Below are 16970 nucleotides of genomic sequence, written 5' to 3' on the forward strand. Positions count from 1 at the left end.
GTGTTTAGAGTACACTACCGGTTGAATGCCTATTCATTTCCGGTCCCGCCCTCTGCCGATTTTGATTGGTGGAGAGGGATAGCGGTGACAGCTCGACGCCGGCTCTGATTGGACAATCAGATACCGTAGCTATGGGGCCTAAGAGGCCTAAGGGGCAGATATGGCTGTCCCAGCTATGGGCCCTAAGGGGCAGATATGGCTGTATGGGGGTTTCCTCAGGCAGCCTCCCCTTTGTACATGGGTATCCCTTGTGAGAGAGAGAGAGAGGCCCCATCTCTGTCCCCACAGGTTCCCATCCCAAAGCTGGGCCCTGTATCCTTCAGTTTGGACACACAAGCCATACCCACAATGTGTTCCTATACAGCAGGCTGTATGGAGCCAGCACTGTGAGACATCCCTTAGGGCTCAGAACAACGTCCCCAGTGTGTGGCAATGGTGTGACAGCAGGAACGTGGTGACAATGGCAGCCTTGAGCAGCAGTGGCTGTGTGGGCACAGAGCTGCTGATAGAGGCACCCCCAGCAGCTCCACAGCCTTCAAAAGCAAATTGGGTGTAAAAAGTCCTTTCCCTTTAAAGCCTTGAGCTGATTTGTTTGCTGTTTATTGAAAGCCTGTGTTAGTAAGAGCTGCTGCTGCTGCTTGAGAGCGTTACACCAAGACTTCTGGTTCCTCATAGATGCCCATATCTAACCCATGTGAAACATCCCATTCACAGGAAGCAACTATCACACACCATCATCCTGACCTGCAGCTCACGTGCTCCCACACTCACTTATAGGGAGTTAATAGATCTGGGAACAAAATAACACTAGAAAAGTTCCAGTTGTCTGAAGTTAGCAGCCTGTCCCCAAGGATGGCACTGAAGCTCCCACTGTCCCTAGTCCAGTGCCAGCAGCATCTGATAAGGACAGGTCCAAACCTTCATCTCTCACCTGGCACAGTCTCCTCTGTGAGGAATTATAGGTGCAGGATTTGGCTTTAACCAGCCCTGGACTGAAGGGCAAAGCCTTGGAGATGCCTGGTGCTGTCCCATGGGAAGTGCCAGAGGTAGAACAGAGTCCCTTAGGCAATAGGACCCTGCAGGGTGCAGCACCTAAGAGGTTAGAAACACACAGTAGTGTTTGCACGTCCAGAAAAGCAAAGGGGAAACAATTCTCCCTGCTCCCTTCTCAGGGCTGCCAGAGCCTTCAGGGCTTCTCTGAGCAGCTCCTGGTTGTTCAACCACATCATCCATAGGTGCTGGAGAGCAGAGCCCCCAGTGTCTGATCCACTAGCACCTCCTCTGCCCAGGATCCACAGCCACAAGTCCAAGCAACACTGAAATAGCCATCCTCACTTCCCACAGCTCTTTCCAGTCCTCCTCCACGAGCTCATAGCTGCTCAGTGTTATTTTTCCTTCTCTTTGCGTGTATCCCGGCTGGACTTGAAGAAATCACTACGCAGCAGGCGGTAGAAGAGGATGATGTTCATGGGGGTCATGATTGCCATACCAACTGTGCCCACGGTGTATGTGGCCAGGGGCACTTGCTGCCTGTTGAGGAACAGCCAGCGTGTCATCCAGGCCAGCGTGGCAATGCGGAACACCACATAAGTGCCCAGGTTGATGATGCTGTTGAGGCGGTAGCAGGTGGTGCGCACCAGGTCGGCCATGAGAAGGATTTGGCGTAGGTGGAGGAAGATGGAGTTAATCTCCACCAGTAAGGCCACGAGGGCAAAGCCCACGTACTGATGGAGCAGCACTGCAATGCCAAAGCATACAATCACCTGGGAAAGAGAAAGAGGGGAGGCTAAGCACAGGCACTGCTTGCTCTGCAGCCCTTCATGCTCAGGCACAGCGTGAAGCAGAGCTAGAGACAGTTGTCATGCCAGAGCCAAGCCACTGGTCGCCACTTCACACATCCCTGCAGCTCCATAAACAAGATAAAGTCTCCCCAACCACTGCACAAAACCTTAGTAGGGCAAGTTGGAAACACTTCTATAAATTCCAGGTTGAAAGAGGAAACCCAACAGCCAGCCCTAACCCTGCTCTTATGGCCTGGGGCACACAGTAGATGGTGGCCCAGCAGGTTTTTCTGCACACAGTGGTAGGGAGGGAGATGTGTAGCCCAGGGCTAGAGCTGCTGCTGGCTCAGAGATCCTCTCCAGGACAGGTACACTGCAGGGATTAAGTGGCTTTGCTGATGACAGTCCTTGTGAACTCCCTTCAGGGAGCTCTGGGATGCCCCAGGATGGAGCTGTGGGGGCAGAGCAGGTACAAATCCTGCCCTGCATCCTCCCTGTGGTGACAGGGGACAGGCTCTGCCTGCCTGTGCCTTACCCTGCTCAGACTTTTCTTCAGTTTCTACTATTAATGCTGTTCTCTGTATTGGTTCTATAATGAGATTATCTGCTTGCTAAATCACTGTCTCGGCCTGAATTAGCTCTATTGTGTGGATGACCTTTTGACTCATGAGTAGTTGCTTGCAGAGTTGCAGGGCTGAAAAACACCTCCCCCAGCTGCGTCCCACCACCACCTCTCCTGTTCTCCCTCCCTAAGCCCTGCAGAGTCCTGTGCCCCCCTGCAGCCTGCTGGAAAATCAAGGCAACGGATCTGTTTGTTCCCACTTTGCCATCTCCTTTGTGATAGGAGGGGAATTGCCCAGACTCACTCAGTCCATCCAGCAGACTCACCACAGAGTGATGGAAGAGCAGCTCCCAGGACTGGCGGAGTTTCTGATTGCATAGCATATCCATAAAGTCTTCCAGGAAATAACCTGGGAACAGAGAGGCTATAAGCAAGCCATGGGGTGGGCAGGAAGGGCTGCAATGTGGGGCAGCACTTGGACCCTCACCCGTGTTCCCCCCATAGGATTGGATCCCAGTTCCTTGCAGTGTGGAGGATTTAATGCCACCAGAACAACCCCACATCAGCATTTCATGTACTTAAACCTCCTTGCTGAGCCATAGCAGTGCTGGGGATCTTGCTAGCACCCACCACATGGCTGGTGACAGAAATGCAACAAGGTGATAGAGAGGGATGGCCATGGGACTCAAAACTCCTAACAAGTTCAGCACATGGACTGGCAGGGAAGCTACACCCATCACATATCACAGGCACTTTTGGGATGCTTCAAGCCCAATGAGGATGGTGATGGGCAGCTCAGTACCTCCCAGCTCTGGGTCTGTGGGCACAAAAAGGAGCCTCTGTCCTTGCCAAGAATAAGGCAATTGTCTGTGGTGCCTGAGATGTCGCTGCCCGGGACGTGGGTGGGGGGCTGGCATCAGGCACCAACAGGAACCCCTGGGAACCCTGTTCCCCCACCTCACCTACAGATATGGCCACCAGGCTGTGTGCCCCCGGTGGGTGCGTGCCCACCAAATCCTCATGCATCTCAGGGTAGAGGTAGAACCTGTGGGGAGATGGGCTGTGAGTGCCAGGCAGTACCTTTGGCCCCCTAGTTCCGTCAGGGCTTCTTTCCACTGTGCTCAGTGGGCATTGCTGACACCCTAGAACCCTTCTTTCCCCTTTGCCTCCCCCCATAGCCATGTTATCCTCTTGTCCTCCACAAATCTCCCTATCCCCTACTACTCCATTATCCCCTTGCACTCCTCAGTTCCTCCTCCATCCCTCTGTACCCCAGATTACCTTCCTGTCTCCCCATCCATCCCTCCCCCAACGCCCCTACAGGATCCCATCCATCCCATTTCATTACCCCCCAGGATCCCCTCCCCAATACCCCCATAGAATCCCATCCATCCCATCCTCATTACCCCCTAGGATCTCATCCATCCCTTCCCCAACACTCCCCTAGGGCTCCATCCACCCCGTACCTACCCCTCCCCCAAAGCCCCCTGACTCCCCATCCCTCTCCACGTTATGCACAATCTCCCTTTTCATCCCCTCGGCCCTACGTTCCCATCTCGATCCCCCTCCGTTCGATCCCTGCTGCTCACCCCATCAGCGCCCCGCCGCCGCTCAACACACTGTGCGCCAGCGACGTCCAGATGTTCCGCCACTTCCAGCGGTTCCTCCGGGCCGAAGGCGGCGGGGGCATCAGCCGCTCCACCCCGTGGTTCAACAAGCGGAAAGCGGCGAAAGAACCGGCGACCAGCAGCAAGTCCGACCCCACAGCCATGGGCATCCGCTGCCTCCCATGGGGGGCACCGAATACGCTGCCAGACGGCTCCGCCTCGCCCCGTAGCCCCCGCCCCGGGTACCGGCGCCGCCCAGGGCATCGCCTCGCCCCGTTACTGGGTATCACAGTGTCCCGGTTCGGAAGTGAGGAGGGGGAAATGCAAGTGGAGAGAGGGGCTGGGGGTCCCAGCATCAGAGCTGGGGGCACTGAGATGTGGGGACACCGGGAGTTGGGGTCATCTGGAGATGGGGACGCCGGGATAGGGACACCGGGTGATGAGTATGGCTGGAGATGGGGATATCTGGAGTGGGGGGACACCAGGAGCCAGAGAAACCTGGAAACAAGGACACTGGGAGGTGGGTGCAGTGGGAGCTGAGGATGCCTGGAGATGGGATGAAATGGAGATGGAGAGACTGGGAAATAGGGACACCTTCCTCATCCCCCCGAGGTTCCTCCTGCACCCCGGTGGCACCAGGAGGCTCAATACCCTCCTACCCTCCATGCAGTGATGCTTCATCCCAAAGTATTCCTTACCCCACTGTCCCATCCCTCACCGTGGGCACAGACCCTATGCAAACACCAGATCTCACTGTGGGTTTATTGACCAAAAAACAGCAGCTCTGCCAAAGATAATTGTATATGTGTACATATATATAAATGCTGCACCCACCGCACTGCTGCCCTCCATCCCTTTGTCCCACATCCCATCCCACCAGCAGCTCCCTGTTGTCGATACACCCCAGATCTGCTCTCTGTGGGAATCCAGGGTCACATACCCACACTTTCCTCAGCTCCATCCCATTACGATGCTGCTTTTCCTGCTGCTCATGGTTTGATGGCTCTCGTTGCTTTTTGACGTCTCCGCCAGGGGCGAGGATGCCACGCAGACTTTATTCAGATGAGTCACTGCATACACACCAGGAAATGTCAGGGGCTGCCTCTCCTTTGAGGTATTAATCTGGGAGGAAATCTTCTGTTCTCTTTGCTCTCGTATGAAAGCGTGGAGCCTGAGCTCACCATCACTGCCCTGTCTGGAGCAATGGGTGCTGAAACAGCAACAGGAGATGGGCTGATGGGAGAGATGTTGCAGAGGGAACAAATCAGTGCCAAAGGAAAGGGGTGAGATAGTCCCTGCTGATAGGAAGGCATCTCATGCTTCAGAAATACGCTTAAAAGCCAGAAAGATGAAAGAATTTTATCACAGTTAAGTAAAGAGAGAGACACTGCTTGGAGTAATCCACAGATCCAGTGCTGGGGTGGTTATAAATAACCTTGTGCATTAGGACCAGAGGGATCACACAGGATAATCAGCTGTGGGAAAGCCAAGCACAGAGCTCATTCTGCTTAGCGTAAGGGGATGCAAAGGGATGGGTGCATTGGCTGCACCCAGCCAGGGCTGTACACCTGCTGGGCTGCCCAGGGTACCAAGTAGGAAAGTCATTTACTGACAGTGTTTTAGCCTCAGAAATGTCCCTTTCCATGAGGAAGCTCTGACCCTACAGTGCCCCAGCCCCTGAAACGCTGTGGGTCTGGCACTGCTTGTCCTGGCTGTGACGTTGCCCCACGTGCTGCTTTGTTCTCTGGGTTATGAAACACTTTGGCCCCGTTCAGGAATAGTGAACGTGTCTCCGGGCACTGGAGGGCTCTCACGGCCATTTCCTCGTGGGAGGAATTTAAGCTTTGATAAGGGCACCTCTGGTTCTGGGGCTCTGATCCCACTGCTGGAGCACCACCAGCAGCCACACACATTCAATCTTTCAGCTACTCTTAGCCCAGATTTTCCTTTATTTTCCAAAGTGTTACCACGAGATTTCCTCAAAACCCCTTATTTTCAGCTTTGAAAATGCCTTCTTCCCTCCTTCTATAGCGATGCCATTAACCAGAGATACTTCGAATAACAGAAACTCCCAAGTCCGGTTACAAACAAGCCCCAGACACCGGATCGGAGCCCAAATCTCCCTCCATGCCCCATATCAGGCTTGGGCACGGAGAGGGACAGGCGCTGCCGCCAGAGGTCCCCGCACACCCGCATAAGAGCCGCTCAGGGCGATGCGCTCCGAAAGCGCTCAGCATCCATCCACACCTTATTTGGAGATATTGCCTTTTCCACACAGATTTAGTGAAGTTTTCCATCAGTCCCTTTCGAAAGCCTCATTCTGAGCCGGGTCAGCTCACACCGTACCGCTCCCAGCAGGGCAGGGGCTCCCTATGAGACTCAGCCATCCCATAACACTGTGGGGACACCCCAAGTCACTCTGGCCAAAGCCTTGATCCCGCTGTTGGGAAGCTTTACTCCCTTCATTTGCTTCTCTCCAGCCAGGGGGGTGTAAAGCCTGTCTGATTTTTACCCTATGAGCAAATTAATTCCTACTAAATATTCCCTTTTCCATGCCTTCTCCCCCTATAAGCTAAACACTCTTTCCCTGCCCAGTTTACAATCCTCAAGCTTAAGCCACATCTAACAGATATTGATGTGCTTCCTGGTGACAGCGTTATGGGGTATTTATGACCCTATGCTTTTTTCTTCTTGCAGTTCACACGGGTTCAGAACGAGCCTTGCAAAGTGGAAGCTCTCCCTCCATGCACACTGCATGTTGCAAAGCACACTCAATCACTCCTGCATTGCAAATAGAGCTTCACAGCTCCTGCTGCTGCCGGCTGCACAGCTGGGCATGGGGCACGTTCCCTCCTGAATTCTCTCATTATTAATATCACCAACCAAGCTGCTCTGAGCGTGGTGTCCCATTAATCATTTTAGCTCTGCTGCCTCCCCACCTCGCCTGCTCTCCGTTCTTTGGAGATGTTTGGCTCTGTGTGCTGCAGGGAAGGACCAACGTGAGCACAATGGGGATGAGGACACATCTGCACAGCCACAGCTGCATTACAGCATTGCCACGGTGTGTGGCAGGGGCTTGAAGGGAGGACAGTCCTAACAAAGGGCCAAAAGATGTTACAGATCACCTTACACATGTGGCATAACATCCCATTCCCCAAATACCTCAAGGGCTTATTGCATGTTCCTTGGTGTGAGCTGTCAGAGCAACATCCTACTATAACCCCAAACCTTTATGCTCAGTGCCCTTCCCAGCCTCCAGAGCACAACCACCTTTGCACCAGCAGAGGTGGGGATTTTGCTTTGCTTTTCATTTTGCATTAGCCCTTTGCTGGGCTGTTGGGTTGCATCCAGCAGCCTCTCAACTAATCTGTGCCAACGTCACCACGCAGCACTGTGTCCCACCTGGCTCCCTCCCTTGTACTTTGCACATTGCAGCTCCCATCCCCGAGCAAACACTTCCCAGCTATTTCTGCTGAGTCAGAGGATGCCTCTGCGAGGGCCTCTGCAGCTTCTCCACGTGGGAATGTGCTCCCAGGGAATAATTACAGGGAGTTTAAACAGGGCCGTGCAGCAGCCAAATTGCTTCATGCTCAGGCGCCCGGCCAGTGAGGCAGAGCCCAAAAGCTGCTTTTTGGCACTGCTAGAAAACACTCTACACCTGCACCCACCGTGGGCTGGGAACACTCCTGGTATCACAGCATCCAATGTGTCCTTATGGCTCTGCAGGCCCAACACTTTGCTGGGAGCAGTTGTTTACTTACTGAGCATCCATGTGCGCATCCCCTTCTCATGGCCATGCCAACCTCTAGGAGGATTTTCAGCCCCCTTGCACTGGGTTTGGGAGTGCATTGCATGGCAGGATGCTGCTCCCTGTAATGGGGATTTGTCCCCGCTCTGCGTTTCGAGGTGTATTTAAAGGTTTTGAAACATCTTGACTGTGAAACAGAGATAAGAACTGGAGGAGACGCAAACAGCGGAGGCGTCACTCCCATTTTTTCACAGCTCCCACCCTGCTGCAAAAATAGCACCATCAGCAGCATCCAACCCCATGCAACACACACGGACACAGCGGTGCTGGGATGCCCTGAAACCAATCTGTACTCACACAGGAGCAAAGTGCAGCAAAAACCAAGGAGCACCAAGAGATGGCTCTTCCCACCAGCAAACAGGAGGAGCATTGACTCAGTTTGTAGGCACAGCCCTGGGACCACACCTTTCCCATCAGCCATAAGTGTCCTTAATTCCTCAGAGAGCAGTTTCTAATTCACCTGAATGAGAGGGGAGAAAAAAAAATAATAAGAAATAAATGAGAATGAAATGGATTGATTGCAGTCATCAAATACGCCGCATTCCCCGCTGCCACCCATCAGCCGGGGGTGTTGGGCATGGCTGGGTGTTGAGCATCGCCCAGCGTGGGCTGAGGGAGCTGGCTTTGGGGACAGGCACACAGACAGGGAAGGGATACACGGACTGTGGCAGCTCCCATTGTGGTTGTGAGTATCAGCCAGAGCTTTTCCTTGGGATGAGGGGTGGTGATGGGGGAATTTCCTGAGGTTTTGGGGCTGGTGGTGAAGTTGTTTCTATCTGCCATCCTCTTGCCCTTGGGGAGCAAGCAGCAGCCTTTCTATCTCTGTTTTTAAACCCCAAAACAGAGGGGGAAATCTCCAGACAAACAGCCAAGTGCTAAAGCAAGAACCAAGACTTGTTGCTCCTTTTTTGTCTGCTTAAGGCAGGGATTCCTGCTTTTCATTATGTTTATGATCTTAATTCCTTCTCTACTTACCCCAATACCACCCCATCACCAGCACAGGTGGGATTTTGGAGGCTCAGACCTCAGTGCAAGGTGGCTGCAGGCCTCATTGATGGCATCTTGCCCTGACAAAGTGGCCATAAACAATTTAAAATAATTTTATTGATTCCTGACACCATTGCTGTAAGCCTTCCTTGCTTACTCACTGTCCAACCCTGGTTTAATGGGTTGCCATATGCAAATGAAACCTGGGTGAAGTCAGAGAAAGAATGGATAAATGGATGGATTTGGGGGTTGGAGACCAAAAATATTAATAATAACAAATAGAAAATACGTGCTTTCTGCTGATCGTAGCCTTTTTACTTCGGCTGAGCGTGGAACCCTCTGAGCTGCAGTGGCTGCACATTTTGGGGTAGGATCTCAAAGGAAACAACAAGGACTGAGGCCGACCTCCCTGCTGTGCCCATCAACATGGATTGCAATGATACCATCACTGCAGAGGTCTGCAAGGAGGACGACGTTGGGGATGGAGAGTGAGTAGCCCATGGAGGACCCACCGCCATGAGCTGCGCAGGCCGCAAGGCCGGCGTTGCCATGGTGACAGCCGCCATGTTGGCTGCCGCCATGTTGGCTGCCACCATCTTCTTGGTGGAGGGAGCACCGCCATGGCTGTGGGGGGCTGATCCTTCCTCCCTGCTGTGCCCCAGGCTCTGTGAGGTGATGGTGGCTGGCTACCCAGTACTGCTGGTGAGGAACAAGATGGAGTTCAGAGCCCTGGGCAGTAGGTGCCCACACTATGGTGCACCGCTCAGCAAAGGTAGAGCTTGTGGGGGGCAGTGAGGAGAAGCCATGTTGGGGGGAGGAAGCTCTACTTATAGGGTTTCTATTGCAGGGGTCTTGAGAGGGCACAGGCTGCGCTGCCCCTGGCATGGGTCCTGCTTCAACATCAGAACTGGAGATATTGAAGAGTACCCTTCTCTAGACAGCCTGCCTTGCTTTAAGGTGATATCTGGTCCCTTACCCCCTATCAAAGCCAACCCTCCCTCCTTAGAGCTGGGCTCCATTATCCATTATCTCCCTACGGTTTCCCACCTTTGCATCCTAGATCCTTTTCCAAACAGACCCCAAATTTCCAGACAGCTCATTGTTACCAGGACCCCCAGAATCCTACACAAGCTCTTCAGCCACCATTCAAACAGACTTTCCCATGAGAGCTCCCAGTGCATAAATATATTCTTCTTTCCCCCCTCCCAGGTCACAGTGGAAGATGGAAAGGTGTTTGTTACAGCCAAAAAGAAGGTACTGACCATACCTGCTGCCAGTAAGCACCACTGGGCTGGGTACAATTCCATTACGTCTCACTTTCTTCTAGGACCTTGAAAGCAGCCTGAGAGTGAAGGACATGAGCAAACGATGCCTTCTCAACCGGAACACGATGCTTCTCCTGGGGGGAGGTCAGTGAAGTGGTCTTCACCACATCCTCACCACAGACACTGTGATCTGCTGCTCTCATCCCTAAAGAGGACTCATCTTCTTCCTCCCACTCTGTAGTGATGCATAACAGGGTTGAGATGAGCATCTCTCGTAGGTGTGGCTGCCCTGACCTGTGCAGAGACGCTTCGCCAAGAGGGCTTTACTGGCAGGATCATCATGGCCACCAAAGAGAAACATGCTCCATATGACAAGTCCAAACTGAGCAAGGTTTGCCTGTGAGAAAGGACTGTGCCTGGGTACTGCGTGTGAATTAGGGGCACAGCCCACGCTTAGAAACAGGCTGAGTGATCAGGTGATCCATTCTGGCAAGGCAGCTATCGGGCAAGAAAAATGGGTGTAATTTCCAGCTAATGTCTCACCTCCTTCTGAAATGCCTTTCATCAGAGTACACCATTAGTAGCTCTGGCTGAGTTCTTCCCACTAGAGGTTGAGTTTATGTCTGAGGAGGGGCAGGGAAGTGATGGGGATGGAACAGTGCATTTAGTTGTGATATGGTGGTGAAGGATTTACCTCTCACGCAGACTTACTTCCCAGTAATCTGCAAGATCACTGCTGACTGTAGGAACTGCTTTATTTCATACTCCTGCTTTGTTTGCAGGAAATGAACTTAAAAGCTGAGGACATCTACCTGAGGAAACCTGAGTTCCTGTGTGCTCACGGCATAGAGCTCTGGACAGAGAAAGAGGTGCAAAAGCAGCTGAGATCGGTCCTCAGTGGATGGTTCTGTTCCTGCCATGGGGAGGGAATTGATGTGGCAGGACAGAAAAAGACCAGAAAAGTGCCTCCCTGATCTTCACCCCCTCTCTCCTGCAGGCAGTGTCGGTGGATTTCCAGAAGCAGAAGGTCCGCTTCATGGATGGATCCTCTCAGAAGTACAACCAGCTGCTCATTGCAACAGGTGGACAGTGAGTACACAAAGCATTTGCCACATGCAGCTTTTCTGATGGGACAAAACAGATCATTTGTGGGGACTGGAGGGAGTAGGAGATGATAGAAAACAATGGGATCAAATGACCAAGAGGCTGCATGGGGTTGTGTGCTCCCTTCTTATCCTCCCTGTTTTACTTACAATCATGAGCCATACCTGGATTCTCCCTCTCTCAGCTCCAGCTTCCTCAAAGTCCCAGGTGCAGACCTGCAGAACGTGTGTCATCTTCAAACCCCAGAGGATTCCAGCAAGGTCTTAGAGCTGGCATCTGGGAAGAACCTGGTGATTGTGGGAGCTTCATTCATAGGTACCATGCTGGAGGGGCTATTAGGTCTTGAAAAAGTGGGCCTTGAAATGTACATCTGCTGTGTGAGCTTATTAAATAGGGGCCCTCAGGAAAGGGAGTCATTCGCTGACTATCTTGGTCATACAGCAGAGTCCTGTACCTGGGGCTTTATGAGTTAAACAGCACAACTTTTCCCTTGATAGCCAATAGCTTTGAGCCATATACAGTTCCTGGACCAAGGCAGAGGGAAATGTGCCTTGTGAGGTCCGTCAGAAGAGCTGGGCTAACCAGAAGCTCTGGGAAAGCAAGGGGGTAAAGGTACAGAAGAGAGCTATGCAGTCAGGAGCTGCTCTTTGTATTTCCTAATATCTGAGTCCATAGTGCACGAGAACAAAGTGAAATCTAACAGCCCATAAATGCACAGAAAAGCAGTTAAGCATTGGCAATCCATCAGATTTGTTCTTGTCTGGAAGGGGTAAAGATTCCCCAGGAGGAGGGTGCAGGTTCCTACTTGCAGCAGACTTACCTGGGACATGCCATTCACTTGCAGGAATGGAGGCAGCTGCTTTCCTCTCAGACAAGGCTGCTGCCATGTCGGTGGTGGACAAAGAGGAGTTCCCTTTCCAGAAAACTCTGGGTCCTCAGATTGGAGGCTTTGTCTTAAAGGTTAGGAAAACCCAGTGCAAACAACCCTGCTATCCACCACCAGCCAGGAACTGCAGCCTGGTAGTGCCTGCCCACCTTGCTCAGAGCTCACATGTAAAGCCCCAACTTCCCTCATGCACAAATTATGTTTCCTAGCTCAATTCCATCCCCAAGCCCCATCTCATGCTGGTCCTAACTGGGATGGCAGAGCAGAGGCAGGCTCCCCATTCACCCTGCAAATGAAACCTCCCTGCAGCACGGAGCAGCAGCTCAGCTGTCTGCCTGGGTTCTGGCTGGATGCTGCTGTTTTTACGAGCCTGGAATTTCCTACTGAACACTCAGAGCAGCTTCCTCTTCCTTTTTCAGATGCTACAAAGTAAAGGAGTGAAGTTTTACATGAAAAAAGAACTCCACGAGCTGAAAGGGAAGGATGGAAAGGTCAGTCATGCCACTGAGGTCTCTGAACTTCTATTTTTAGGGGACACCCCCCTCAAATTGAGGTGTATCCCAGTGCCTATGTCTAGGCTATCTCCTCCCACATCTAGACCCTCATGTTTCCTTGCACAGAGCACAGCTCAGAGGGCAACAGCACGCTGCCTTCCTTGATTTTCTCTTATATTCCCATGTCAGCCGGACAAGGTCATCTCAGCCTGAGAAAGAAAACAGAGAGCAAAGAACAAGGCAGCAGAGAGGCTACGGGAATGAGGACAGAACGTTTAGCCCTTTGTTACTGATCCTTGCTTCTTCCCCAGGTCACAGAAGCCATTCTTGCCAATGGAGAAAAACTACCTGCAGACGTGGTGGTGGTGGGAATAGGTAAAGTGAAACCAGCTGGAGAGGGGGGCAGCTCTGGAAATGGGGAGAGCATCTGAGTCCATTGCCATTACCCAGCCCTTCCTTTTGGTCCCACCAAGCTGAGGGGCTTACGAGCAATAGGTGGGAGGAAAGAAATGACTTATGGTCTTGATGTGACTTTGGCACGCTTGCTGAGCTCTGTAGGTCACTGCTCTGTTATCAGAGCACGCCTTTGTTTTGGGTCCTGGTTTTATTGTCGCTGGCTTAGCTCAGCACCAGCCCAACTGCTGGTCACTGCTGGAAGCTGCCCTGGTCCAGGCAGGCCGAGCAGGTACCAAGACCATGTTTCCTGCAGGGCCAAAGTTACCCCCTGCCTTTACAGAGCCTTGTTGTATTTGTCCTCACTCCTTTCCTTGCAGGGGTGACCCCCAACTCTGCATTTCTGAAGGGTACCTCCATCGCCAAAGACAACAGTGGTGCCATCCTGGTGGACCTGGTATGTACCAGCTGAGTAACCCACGGCTCATTCTGAATCCTTTCCCTTTCATTGCTGCATTAATGGCTTTTTGTCCCATTAGCACATGCAAACCAACATCCCAAACGTCTTTGCTGCGGGGGATGTGGTTTCCTTTCCCGTTGCGCTGCTCAATGGGGAACACTCCAGCATCCATCACCAACAAGTGGCCGAGGCCCACGGTGAGGCAGCGCTTCTCAGCTCCACTCAGACACTCAGCATCCACCTGAGGACCTCAGGGAATCAAAACCATTCCATTGCCACAGGTTCCATCGCTGCCTTTAACATGTTGAAGAAACAGAAGGAGTTGCACACTGTTCCCTTCTTCTGGACCACGATGCTTGGCAGAAGCATCCACTATGCAGGTAGGATGGGACAGAGAGAGAAGAAAAGGGCACAACTGTCCCTTTCCAAAGCAGGGAGAAACTTGGGACCACGTGCAGTCTTGTTCCTCTGGGTCAGCTCTGCTTGGCCAGGGCCTCTCTGCCTGCCCCCAGCCCCATGCCAGAGTCACATCCCCCCTCTTATTTCCTGCACTCAATGTGGCATTGAGGTGGGGTGGGTGGTTCTACTGTACCAGAGCTCCCTGACCCCACGATCATCTTCTGCAGGCTGCGGGAAGGGCTACACAGACACTGTTCTGAAGGGCAGCTTGGAGCAACAGAAGTTCCTCATCTTCTACCTCAAGTGAGAGGAGATGCACTACAGCATAACCAGAATGGGGCGGCAATGCAGGGAGCCTGGAACACGTTCCCATTCCCTCTGCCTTGCCCATTGTTCACAGGAGGATGCTGCTATGCTGTGTTACATGCACCAAGGAGCTCTGCATCCTTCTGTTTCTCTTCCAGAGATGGCTTTGTGACAGCAGCTGCCAGCCTAAACTGTGACCCCACGGTGTCTCTGATTGCAGAAGTTTTATACTTGGGGAAAAGAATCTCTAAAGAAGAAGCAGAGTAAGTGATACCCCGAGCAGGAGGGTGATGCCTTCCCCCTGCAAACAGAGCCCAGCAGCACAGCACTGAGCTCCTGCAGTTCCCAAATACCCCTCTTATTTGCAGGGCCTATGATATCAACGATGTACCCTTGTGACAGCAAGCTAAGCTTTGTTAGCGCACTGCCACGAGGGGCACAGCATCAACCAGAAGTTAAAGCTCAACTTGGTGCAAGAGAAATAAAGTGAAAGCAAAGCTGAATTCAACACGTGCATTTTGTGGCTGCTCTTTGCACTCTGGGGCAAAACAGAGCTGTGCTTACCCTCCTTCCCTACCTTCTAAACAGGGCTGGGCTGGGTAAGGGGAGACCACACAGTTCCCAATCCACCGCCTCCAGCTCAGTGCTGGCAGGGAATGTTCATTCAGCACGTCCCGGTCACGCTGACCTTCTTGCTTTGCAGAAGCACATTTTCCCAGCGAGGGGAACTCTGAGTGAGGCAAACTGCTCTCACAGCTGAGAACGAGACAGTCCGTGTGCAAGAACCGATGCCAAAGAACTCACCCCTAAGGACAGAAGGCTGCGAGCCGACCTTTGAGCAAGCAGCACCTGCTGGCATTGCTACAGCCTTCGTGAATATTGCATTAGCTGCTGCAGTGACTGATTCTCAGTCCACAGCAACCACAGCTCAGCTGCACAGCGTGGCATCCCCAGGGCTGCTGCTTCAAGGAGGAGGAGGGCGGATGCTGCAGGAAATGCAGGCTCAGCGCTGGAGGAAAGAGTTGCAGGGTTTTGCAAGGAGGCAGCAGCAAGGCTGTGTGTTCTACAGGAAGCAATGCACTTACTCACCGGTCACATGGCACTGCAGGAGGAAGGGTAAGCTCTGAGTGTCAGGCAAGTTCCCATAGGGACACTGTGTCAGCCTCAATCCCTCTGCCTTTACGCTCAGTGCAGAGCTGAGTCTGTTTGCTCAGCAGGTGAGGTAACATTGCACCATTTTTGTGTATAACACTCCAATTTACACCCCAGCACCTTTGAACACGTGAAGTTGGAATGAAACCCCTGAACTCTGTGGGCTCAGTGCTGCGGTGCAGGGCGATTCTCAACCCTAAAACCACCCCAACGTACCCAGATGGAGCATATCGAAATAATAGGAGGAAGCAGCAACCATAAGCACTCCTCATGTGTTGAGTGGAGCTCAGTGCAAGGAGCACACAGCTTCTCCATAGCACACACTGACAGCTCTGGCACTGCCATGCCTGGGAGCTGCCCCTCCTCCCCCCCCATGCACTCACTGCAGCTGCTTTGTGTCCCTCGTTTTCCTCTGGTTCTTTAGGAACTCGCAGTTCTGCAGCTGGGCTGGGAGAGCACAGTGCTCCCACACTGAGCAGGAGCCGGTCCAGGGATGCTCAGTAGCCCCATTCCCTGCAGTTGGCAGCAGCAACCCCCCAAAAAACTCCACTTTCTGCAGCCATCAGCAGATACACACCAAGTTCTTACCAGAACGAAGGATGCTGTGCAACAGATCTGCCCCATTTCTGCCAGTTAAGGGACACCGAGCTGCTCTCAGCACATCACCGGGTGCAGAAATCCAGCAGCAGCCCCACATCCAGGCAGGGAGATCGAAGCAGAACTGTGCAGCCCCAGCATGAGGCTCCTGCTGTCCTTGCTGTGTCCACACACAGGTGTTTTACCCCATTACTTTGGATCCCAGAAGGCTTTATCCAACCCCCCTCCACCCCAGTGCCACCATAAGCAGGGAGGGCACAGCACACCCAGCATACCTGGAGCCCTGGCACTGCCCCAGCACAGAGCAGCCATTCCCTGAGCTGTGCATGACTCGGCCCTGAGTCAGCAGCTCCATCCCACCACCCAGCTCATTGCAGCTCCAATCCCTATAACAGCACAGGTCAGCCCTGCTGTGACCGAGACGGACTCAAAATACAACAACCCTCTGCCCATTGACCCCCCTCCCTACCACCCCCACAGTCCAAAGTCACCACCACCCTCCCACCCCACAGGCAACGAATGAGTGGTTGAAGAAATCACAAAGTTTAATGTCTCTGGTTGTCCCGATTCAACACCACCCCACAACGGGGTGGGACCCCATTCCTTGTTTTACAGCTCTGGCTTTGCCTGGAGGCTCCTCATCCCCGTCGGGCTCATCCTCAGCTCCCTCGGGGTGCATCCATGGCTGCTGTTGGCTCACTCATCCCAATGGCTCATGGCTGCAGCTGATATCTGACGTCGCAGAGACGAGCGTGGCTACATTCAACAGTTCTTCAACTGGCAGCTTTAGCTACTAGAGAAGGACATAAAGCTTGCCACTGAAGAACTGCTGCCGGGCAGCCAGGAGCAGGCAGAGGGGCAGCAGCTGAAGAGGAAACAACACATCAGAGCCAGCACACAGCATTGCCTGCATCAAATAACCCCCCCTACCCCACAGGGACCTCTGAAACCTGAACTAACATCCCTTTGGAACAGCATCCCAGGGAACGCGGGGGTAGCTCCATCCCTCCCCTCCCTCCCCATAGCCAGGTGTTACAGAACATTCCCCTTTACCACACTGGGAACCAAGGCCGTTCCTGTTGGAAAACACGAGATAAGGAGCCCAGAGCGCTGCCATAGAGCTGGGGCTCTGCAGGGCTGCCGGGGTGGGTGCAGCGTTCCCCATGCTC

At 53.0% G+C, this 16970-nt stretch overlaps 2 protein-coding genes across 7 annotated transcripts; one reads left to right on the top strand and one right to left on the bottom strand.

Annotated features, from left to right (window-relative positions):
- Positions 1 to 578: 578 nt before the first annotated feature.
- Positions 579 to 10120, bottom strand: TLCD2 (TLC domain containing 2). 4 transcript variants are annotated; one of them, XM_015881011.2, is made up of 6 exons: positions 10013 to 10120; positions 8734 to 8825; positions 3933 to 8218; positions 3306 to 3388; positions 2670 to 2752; positions 579 to 1763 (listed from the first exon to the last, which is right to left on the bottom strand). In XM_015881011.2, the coding sequence occupies exons 3-6, from the start codon at positions 4304 to 4306 to the stop codon at positions 1386 to 1388; spliced, it is 918 nt and encodes a 305-aa protein (XP_015736497.1). In that variant the 5' UTR covers positions 4307 to 8218; positions 8734 to 8825; positions 10013 to 10120; the 3' UTR covers positions 579 to 1385. The 4 variants fall into 4 exon arrangements, with proteins under 4 accessions (XP_015736497.1, XP_032304357.1, XP_032304358.1 ...); XM_032448466.1 differs by having other exon boundaries at positions 8734 to 8948; positions 10013 to 10103; XM_032448467.1 differs by lacking the exon at positions 10013 to 10120 and having other exon boundaries at positions 3933 to 5183; positions 8056 to 8218; positions 8734 to 9107.
- On the top strand, positions 9114 to 14560 carry LOC107322698 (apoptosis-inducing factor 3-like). Of its 3 annotated transcripts, none has more exons than XM_032448459.1 (18): positions 9115 to 9233; positions 9408 to 9517; positions 9593 to 9702; positions 9955 to 9999; positions 10073 to 10154; positions 10289 to 10401; positions 10793 to 10879; positions 11008 to 11099; positions 11299 to 11429; positions 11959 to 12074; positions 12420 to 12491; positions 12806 to 12869; positions 13268 to 13344; positions 13427 to 13544; positions 13629 to 13727; positions 13974 to 14049; positions 14211 to 14315; positions 14395 to 14560. In XM_032448459.1, the coding sequence occupies exons 1-18, from the start codon at positions 9172 to 9174 to the stop codon at positions 14540 to 14542; spliced, it is 1707 nt and encodes a 568-aa protein (XP_032304350.1). In that variant the 5' UTR covers positions 9115 to 9171; the 3' UTR covers positions 14543 to 14560. The 3 variants fall into 3 exon arrangements, with proteins under 3 accessions (XP_032304351.1, XP_032304350.1, XP_032304352.1); XM_032448461.1 differs by having other exon boundaries at positions 9116 to 9233; positions 14421 to 14526; XM_032448460.1 differs by having other exon boundaries at positions 9114 to 9233; positions 13427 to 13727; positions 14421 to 14526.
- Positions 14561 to 16970: the final 2410 nt, after the last annotated feature.

This window comes from Coturnix japonica, chromosome 19 (assembly GCF_001577835.2).
Source record: "Coturnix japonica isolate 7356 chromosome 19, Coturnix japonica 2.1, whole genome shotgun sequence".
NCBI classification, from domain to species: Eukaryota; Metazoa; Chordata; class Aves; order Galliformes; family Phasianidae; genus Coturnix; species Coturnix japonica.

Excerpts from the sequence above, each read along its gene's own strand:
- TLCD2 (XM_015881012.2), bottom strand. The coding sequence starts at position 4,306 with ATGCTGGGACCCCCAGCCCCTCTCTCCACTTGCATTTCCCCCTCCTCA. Across the intron at positions 3,389-3,932 it reads GGCGGCGGGGCGCTGATGGG|GTTCTACCTCTACCCTGAGA; the intron begins GTGAGCAGCAGG and ends ATCTCCCCACAG. Across the intron at positions 2,753-3,305 it reads CCTGGTGGCCATATCTGTAG|GTTATTTCCTGGAAGACTTT; the intron begins GTGAGGTGGGGG and ends CTCTGTTCCCAG.
- LOC107322698 (XM_032448459.1), top strand. The coding sequence starts at position 9,172 with ATGGATTGCAATGATACCATCACTGCAGAGGTCTGCAAGGAGGACGAC. Across the intron at positions 11,100-11,298 it reads CTCATTGCAACAGGTGGACA|CTCCAGCTTCCTCAAAGTCC; the intron begins GTGAGTACACAA and ends TCCCTCTCTCAG. Across the intron at positions 11,430-11,958 it reads TGTGGGAGCTTCATTCATAG|GAATGGAGGCAGCTGCTTTC; the intron begins GTACCATGCTGG and ends ATTCACTTGCAG.